This window comes from Engraulis encrasicolus, chromosome 7 (genome assembly GCF_034702125.1).
Source record: "Engraulis encrasicolus isolate BLACKSEA-1 chromosome 7, IST_EnEncr_1.0, whole genome shotgun sequence".
Lineage (NCBI taxonomy): Eukaryota > Metazoa > Chordata > Actinopteri > Clupeiformes > Engraulidae > Engraulis > Engraulis encrasicolus.
This window is the reverse complement of record NC_085863.1, coordinates 28,403,518-28,412,564: the sequence shown is the minus strand read 5'-3', so window position 1 is coordinate 28,412,564 and position 9,047 is coordinate 28,403,518. Positions and strand designations below refer to the sequence as shown.

Sequence of the window (9,047 nt, the reverse complement as noted above, 5' to 3'; positions counted from 1 at the left end):
CACACACACACACACACACACACACACACACACACACACACACACACACACACGTACATACAGTACAGACGGCCAATGCATGAAGGATGAAAAGTATTTTTGTCTCCTAAAGTGAAAGATCACACACATGGATAGGGCTTGTCAGCAGCAAGCAAGGCAACATAGATAATGGGCCTGATCTGAAATCCACATTACAGTAAAAGGGGAAATTGTGTGTGTGTGTGTGTGTGTGTGTGTGTGTGTGTGTGTGTGTGTGTGTGTGTGCACGCGCGTGTGTGTTTGTGTGTGTGTGTGTGTGTGTGTGTGTGTGTGTGTGTGTGTGTGTGCGTGCGTGCGTGTGCGTTTGTGTGTGTGCGTGTGTGTGTGCGCGTGTGTGTGCGTGTGCGTACATGTGTGTGAGAGAGAGAGAAAGAAAGAGAGAGAGAGAGAAGCAGAGAAAGAAAGAGCAACACACTGAGAAAAACAAAGACAGAATGAGAGATACAGAGAAAGATTTTGAAAAATAGATGGAAAGAGAAAGGGACCTTTACAGGGACCCTTAATGCTCCACATGAGATATACTAGGGCAGGACAGTCATGGGTAAGCACGGTTAGGTCGGGTGCCAGACTTGTAGCCCAAAGGTTGCCGGTTCCACTCCCGACCCGCCAGGTTGGTGGGGGGAGTAATTAACCAGTGCTCTCCCCCATCCTCCTCCATGACTGAGGTACCCTGACCATGGTACCGTCCCGCCGCACTGCTCCCATGGGTCGCCATTGGGGGCTGCCCCCTTGCACGGGTGAGGCATAAGTGCAATTTCGTTGTGTGCAGTGTTCACTTGTGTGCTGTGGAGTGCTTTGTCACAATGACAATGGGAGTTGGAGTTTCCCAGTTGGGCTTTTTTTTTATTACTGATGCTGACGGTTAGGTGGCGTGGGGTGGAGAGAGAGGAAGGTCTTCACACTGACAATTGAGATCCCAAAAAATAGACTCCATTGACCCATATCCAATGTGATCGACACATTTCATGCTTCAACTAAAAAAAGTGTGCCGATAGACCACCCTCTCTCTGTTGTCGGACACTACTGCAGGGGTGATAGTGAAAAAAAATCTTGAGCCTGAACTTTTTCCGACGACGACAAGATACTGCATAGTGGCGTAACATAGGCCTATTTTCACACATTATTCAAACATTTAATAGCCTGTGTATGACCATTATTCAAGCCTGATAGTAGAAGAAAACCCTGAACTTGTAACACTTTCTGAGATAAGAATAACCTAATGGCTAATTATTATCAATGTTTTTATTTTTGCAAACTGTGTTAAGCCTGAAATCAGGCATGGAGCCTGAATACTATCAGCCCTGCTACTGCCTGGAACCTGTAAAAAACTACTTTGGAGGATGTACCGAAAACGTAGGCAGTATGAGTGGGGAGAGGGAGAGAGAGAGAGAGAGAGAGAGAGAGAGAGAGAGAGAGAGAGAGAGAGAGAGAGAGAGAGAGAGAGAGAGAGAGAGAGAGAGAGAGAGAGAGAAGCCCTATTTATGAACAAGCGGTCCAATGAAAGCAATGAAAGTGGAAATTGTGTGATCTGGAGAGGGATCGCAGCAAAAAACAACACAGTGGTTACAATGAAGGAAGGAGTTGGATAGTCAATGAATGAATATTGAATTATGTAAATAAAGGATGATAGGGGTAGAGAGAAGAGAGACAGACTGAGACAGACAGACAGTCGCAGAGAAACAGACAGACAGAGACAGACAGACAGGCAGACAGGCAGACAGGCGCAGACAGGCTCAGACAGACAGACAGACATACAGACAGACAGACAGAAAGATAGACTGACAGATGGAGAGATGGACAGAAAGAGAGGGGCATGTGTCAATCTCAAATTCATCGAGGGCCATCTGAAATGTGGCCATCTGGAATGAAGTCACAGGACTGAAAAAAAAAAAGAATAAAATTGTGCATAGACACCGTTACGTAATACTCATTTTTACATTTCACAAACAGATTCCCAATCGTAAAAATGTGCCTGGACATATTCTGTTGCATATGAGTGTGAGCTGATGGCCTGGGCAAGCTCATATTCTTGTGACACACCAAATTTCATGTTCAAGTCTTGTTACAATATATACTAATGGTGCATGTGGGCCAACTGTAATAAACAGTTGAAATGATCTCGCAGGCCGAACAAAATGACTCCACTGGCCATATTTGGCCCCTGGGACTGAGTTTGACATCTCTGGTCTAGGGGGATACAGATTTAGAGAGAAAGAGATGAAATGGACAAGAAACACAATACAGATTGTGTGCAGATATGTGTGTTTGTGAATGAGAGAGGGTGGGGGTGGAACAGAGACAAAGTAGAAAGAAAGGATCCACTTACATTGCTGCCTGGTGCTAATTTCGAACACATCTCCCCGTAGCTGGGGGTTGGAGGGGGCAGGTGCTGGAGGCCCCGGTGGCCCAGGAAGGCCCCTCTCTCCTGGGTAGCCTCGAGGACCCTGGGGCCCTGGACATCGAGACAACCAGGAAGACAGACAGTCACACAGAGGCAGTCAGGCAGACAGACAAACAGACAGACAGACAGAAAGACACACACACAGACACATAGACACACACACACACATACAAACACACAGACAAAGACAGATGGATGGACAGAAAGACAGACAGACAGACACAGACAGACACACGCACACACACACGCACACACACAAAGACAGATGGATGAACAGACAGACATACAGGCAGACAGACAGACAGACAGACAGACAGACAGTTGCGGATGGACGGACAGACAGACAGACAGACAGACAGACAGACAGACAGACACACAGACACACAGACAGACAGACAGGTGAAAACCGTGGTGCATTCGGGCCCATGTGGTCAGACAGACGCGCAGGAGGAATACCATTCCCTTTACAGATCATTTATTTATAGTGCGTCATCTGGCAAACACTTGTCTTACATTACAGCACGAGACTTGTCATCAGTTCTGCTGGGATTTTGGATAATGAAGCTATTTACATTGGAACGCCAACCAACCAACCCCCAGACTGGGCTTAGAATAAAGTAAAGTAATGAACACACACACACAGGAGATGTGAAACAGAAACATGCAAGGCTGGACTGGTAATCTGGCATACATGGCATTTTCCCGATGGGCCGACCGACAGGCCTCAGGGGCCGGTGCTTTTGTTTTTTGTTTGTTTCAAAATTTCCCCTTAGAGACCAGGCAGCAATTTAGATGGGGTAGCCCATCGGAGCATCCTTAATATACTGTGCAGTGGACTGAGACCTTCATAATTGTATGGGGCTGGTCTGCCCTACAAAGGCAAAGTGCATTAACTACATATTGGGTCAAAATTGAGTTTATCCTGAAAATGGTCTTCACCTCCTTTATCTTGTGACAAAGTTGTATGGTCAAAATGCGTCCTGTATTCGAGATATTGCTATGTCAAAGTTGTAGTGACTACAATATCCAACCTAACAACAAGGCTTTGAATGCATTTTACTCAGCTTCCCTGTTGGCTTAGTTACTGCACTTTGCCTTTTTGCAGGGCAGTGGGCTATGCCAAAAATGCCCAGGCCGGTTAGTGGTCCCAGTGCTGCCCTGGAAACAGGACTTGGAGAGGAGAGTCTGGAGGTGAGGACAGTCGAGGACAAAGACTTACCAGGAGGTCCCATTGGCCCGGGGTGTCCCGCGAGCCCGGTCTCTCCTGGGGGCCCGGCAACACCCGGGGGCCCCGCCGGGCCTGGGGGCCCTCTGGGGCCTGGAAGTGGAGCACAGGAAATAGGAGGAGGATGTCAGGATGTGTGTGTGTGTAGTGTATACTTTTAGGCTGTGTACTGTCTGTATTCTTGTAAACAACATCTGTGTTATGATTGTCAAAGGTGCTACCACGGAGGAAACATTTAACCCATTTTAGCCTGATGACTCGTATATGTTGTTTGACCTTTGTTGCCTGGAGACACATACACACTTAAATACAAAAGTGGGTATGTTACAGCTGAATGAACACATTCTAATGCAAGATGATGGTCTTAGGGTTTAAATGCAACTTTTTTCGTGTTTTTATGTGCATCAGAGGCTAAGATATTTATGTTTTTATAGGCTGAGGGCAACATTCCCAACAAGGGTTTAGGCATTCATCAGGCGTTTTTTTGCAGGTGCTTTAGGCATCAATGGGTTAAGCAGTCATGAGAAGTGTTTGGTTCAATCTGATTTGAAGGAGTTAGGAAGTCGGTGTGCACTGTATTCTTGTAAACAACATCTGTGGACATAGTGTTATTGTTGTCAGAAGTACAAAAATGTAAGCTACATACGTATAAGAGCCCTTTTTAAACCTTACAATGTTGTGTCCAAAATCACCATTATTGTTAGGCTGTATATGTACTGCATTTTGCCAGCAAGATCTGTAGGTAGGTTGGGAAGGGGGGGGGGGGGTTGGGCATTAAGACCTAGCTATCACAACTGAAACAGAATTGTCAACGCTGTTAGTAAAGGTAAATACACATACAGTATATTCTGCAGCCTTAATGGTAAAAGTAGGGTAACGAAAGGGCCCAGCACTGACAAGACAGCCTTGTATTGATATTACAAATAATATTTATAGCAATCGATAGCAAATGGCAGTCATGGCCAATTGCAACCTATGCTGTATGTCAACACCAACATTATGGCTGTTGACTTAATCCCAGCTGCACACTCTATTTTTATTAGTCTTTTGAATATTTATTACAGTACTGACTAACATTTTGGATACCACCTTCATTGGCTTTTAACCTTGCCGACCCCAATGGCCAAAATTCTAGTTATGAATAAATCAAAGAGCGAAAAAAGAATGTGCAGTTTTTTGTTTCTTCAGTCTTCGATATTTTCCTGGGCAGCGCTTCTGTTTGAATGGGCTTTGCTTCATTGTGTTGGTGTTATTAATATGACTAATGTTATCTTGGTGCATGATCCTGAAAGAACAATATCCAACATCCTTTTTTTTCTCCTGGTTCTCCTAATCTTCTCCTTCTTAATTTTCATCTCCATCAGCATCTTTGTATTAATCATTATCTTCTTATTCGTCCCCATTATCTACTGAAGGGATGTCAAACTCAGGCCCGGGGTTAAATATGGCCCACAGAGTAGTTTTATTTGGCCCGCAAATTCATTTCAAATGTCTATTATAGTTGGCTCACATACACGATTAATATATAGCGTAATAAGACTTGAACATTGAGTGGGTCCAGCAGGCCAGTGAAAGAGCTCACACTCACATGCAACAGAGCATGTGGAGGCACATTTGAACTATGATGGGAATTTGTTTGTGAAATTCAAATATGAGTATGAAGTGTGTGTATGCACAATTTTACTCCGTGCTAAAAATAAATATTTAGTCTGGCCTACAACTTTCTTCCAGATTTTGATTTTGGCCCTCTGTCAATTTGAGTTTGACACCCCTGATCTACGGCATTGGTTTGGGTCCCCACCCCTGATCTATGCCATCTTTACTTTCTCTGTCATCCTCCTCCTCCTCCTCCTCCTCCTCATCATCATCGCCATCATCATCATCACCATCACCATCACCATCAACACTATCTTTGTTATTGCTTTACCATGCTCACCTGGCATAATCTTTATTCTTTATCATCATCCTCATAATCAAAAGCATCATCGTCATCATCACCAACACCCTCACTACCACCACCATCATCACCATCATCATGATAAGTGTCATGCTAAAGAAAGTATTCAGACCCACCTGACACGCCCCTGTACACCGGTGTGAGGGTGGGGTTGAGGGATCCCACTTCATTGCCCGAGGAGACCTCAGGTGAGCGGGGGGTGGAGGACGATCTGGACAGGTCGAGCTGTGTAAGCTGGAGAATCAAAGAGCATTTATTTATTATTTGTAGTTTATTTGTCAGGGACAATGCAGTGCACATTATTACAAACATGAAATGGCAAGACCATGACAAAATTTGCAGACGTGAATACGTTGAATGAATCAATCCAACCTGGTCTCACGGTTGGAACATAGAGACAGCACTTCCATGGGTCCATCACAGAATTAAGTATGTGTCTGTGAAATTGCCAAAGCTTTTGTGTTCCTTTTTTTCTATGTTTTGGGGCTTTTCTGCCTTTATTATCACAGGACAGTACGACAGTAGACAGGAAACGATTGGGAGAGAGAGATGGGGAAGGGGCGGGAAATTACCACGGCCGGACTCGAACCAGGGTCCCCGTGGGCATGCAAGCCTTTGTAGAGTAGAGTAGAGTAGAGTAACTTTATTGATCCCCAGGGGGAAATTCAGGTATCCAGTAGCTTACATAAATACACAAATACACAAAAGCCCACTTGGACATTTGAAGACAAAAATAAACACAGGAATAGTCATCAGGGTGGGGAAAATAAAATAAAATAATAGAGATAATAAATGTAGAAAAGGTAATTGTGCAAAAAGACATTCTGTGAGTTGGGATAGACCAATGCAGAAAAACATACTCTGTCAGTATGTTTGTATAAAGTATAAAATACTTTGTGTTTCAATGGGCCAATGATGATTTTGTGTTTATCAATCAGTATCTGGGTCAATGAGGTTTTAGTAGTAGCACACGTCAGGGTGGTGTAACCACAGGTAACGCCACTATTGCAGTATAGGGAATAAATTATTATTATTATTATTATTACTCAGTTGTTATTGTGGGAGAACCCCGGAAGTTTTCTCTGATGAACCGTTGGGAGCTCCACAGTGGCTAACTGAAGAACCTGGGCTGCCCTAAACATCATTTGAAGTTCTTGTAAGAACTTTTTGGGGTACTTACATTAACTTTTTGCCTTCTGGCTTTGTCAGCAAACATTTGGGTTCCCCAATGAACCGGCTCAGTTTTCTTTGAGTAACCATCAAAGTTTTAAAGTATAGTGCACTACATAAGGTGCAAGTTTCATTGTTTTCCCATCATAGTGTGCATTGTAATGAATACAGTAAGTGAACAGTTCTGATGTGGCCTTTGGAGATGACACAGCACCTCCATGAAGCATATTTAGACAGCAGAGTCACACACAAAAGCCCCAACAACAAGTCACGCTTCCTCTGCAAGCAGCGACAAAACAATGCAGATTAACCCAGTTGGGACACAAACACACAGTGACTCAAACAGTGCTCATACAGTACAGAGTTGAAAACCTTACCGCAGGATTACGTACAGTACAGCAAAGCCTTTTATCAGAGAATAACACATAAATCAATCAGAAATGGATCAACCCAGCCCATAGTGTATAGGGCTGACTCCGAACCATAACAGCTGAGCAGGCTATTCTCTCACAGCTGTTACAGCAAACAGTGCAGTTACAATAAACAAGTAAACAAGTTCTTTAGGGAAGCGCAGACCTTGGTTTCAGAATCAGAACATTGAACTGGTCAAGTACACTGTGCTGTGGCATAAGTGGACACGCATGACCATGGAGACCTAGGTTAGAATGTGGCCTGCATCACTTGGTCAATTGTCCCGGGCCCAGGGATATGGGGGGCCCAGAATTGGGTCCTCATTATATTGTATGTATTGACTGGAGGGGCCTTTTAGATGACTCTGTCCCGGGCCCAGGGATATGGGGGGCCCAGAATTGGGTCCTCATTATATTGTATGTATTGACTGGAGGGGCCTTTTAGATGACTCTGTCCCGGGACCAGGCAAAGCTGCCAGCGGCCCTGAAAAGAGGATTGCAGGAGGGGCAGAGGGCTCAGTGGGCTAGTGGCTGTACCACTACACGGTGGACCCGGTTTGATTCTGGCCCAAGGTTGTTTCCTGATCCATCATCATCTCTCTACTGCAGTGGTCTCCAAATGGCGGCCCGTGGGCCAGATCTGGCCCGGGCATGGCAAACATTTGGCCCGCCATGAGATTGGACCAAATGAAAACATATATGTGTGCTATTGCTGTCCATGTGGTCAGGCGATTTGTTTGGCCGTCAGCCTCATTTTCGCTACATAATTTTAGCCTGGCTCTCGCGAGACCCCTTGTGCTTCGTGCATCTTCGTTACACTTCGTGACAACCATCGAGTGAGAACCAGGTTAACATAATTTAGCCCTTGGGGGAAAATAATTGGACACCGCTGCTCAACTGTATTGCAAAGGTGAGTGCAAATGTATGTGTGCATTGTAGTCTGCAAAATGTCTCTTACCTTCTGTTCTATCAGCCGCAGCCTGTCACTGATGGCAGAATAGCCCGTGCAGTTCAGACACTCTGCATGACGAAGAAGGACACACACAAACAAACAGAAAGAAAGAAATACAAAACTGATTTAGAGACTGTTTATAAAAAAAACATGCTTTTCAACTCAAAATGAAATTGATAATGATTGAGGTAGGCAGGCCAGGGAAGTTTGGCTTGAGGTCTGTGTATGTGTGAAACTCCAGGTCACCATGAGCTGACACTCTCTCATGTCACCGTACATATATCTTGTAATTGCACTCTGGATTGTGTTGGATGTGGGACGGTGACATTGTCACGAGGCTGTGACGTGCCGGAATTGGGATAAAATAATACACAATGACAAACATGAGAAGAGTACACAAGTGCCAAGTGGACAGGATAGTGAAGGACAGGCATGTAATGAGTGGGGAGCGAGAGATGGGGATGAATCGAACCTGGGCCGCCAGTAGCATAGCAGTCTAGTGGCCAACCGTTATAACCACATGCTTTTGTTTTAAGGAACATGAGAGCAGCGTGTCATGATATCCATGTTGGATAACACCCACAAATGAGAGAGAGAGTTGACATGGGAAGAAAAGCACAATGACGGTAGGGACACATAGAAGGCAAAGCAAGCGAAGCGAAGAGAGGCGAAATCCAACCGTCATCAGGTTGTCGCGGCGAATCAAATGGAATGGGACAGTTATGTTGTTGATTTGATTGGGCCGCGACAGGCGAATTCGCTCCTCATTTGCATAACATTAAACTTTCTTTAATAATTTTGCGTCGCTTCGCTCCTGTTCGCTTGCCATCGCTTGCCATCGCTTGCCTTCGCCTCTCTCATAGGAATGAATGGCAAAGTTCGCAAATTCGCGT

General features: G+C 44.8%; 1 protein-coding gene across 1 annotated transcript in view; it reads right to left on the bottom strand.

Annotated features, from left to right (window-relative positions):
- The window catches only part of LOC134451798 (collagen alpha-1(XXVI) chain), an 81,525-nt gene that overhangs the window by 13,359 nt on the left and 59,119 nt on the right, over positions 1-9,047 (bottom strand). Inside the window, exons 4-7 of the mRNA XM_063202197.1 lie at positions 8,161-8,222; positions 5,739-5,856; positions 3,660-3,758; positions 2,366-2,491 (exon numbers count right to left, since the gene is read on the bottom strand). Of these exons, the coding sequence (XP_063058267.1) occupies positions 2,366-2,491; positions 3,660-3,758; positions 5,739-5,856; positions 8,161-8,222 (405 nt within the window). The remainder of the gene's footprint in view (positions 1-2,365; positions 2,492-3,659; positions 3,759-5,738; positions 5,857-8,160; positions 8,223-9,047) is intronic.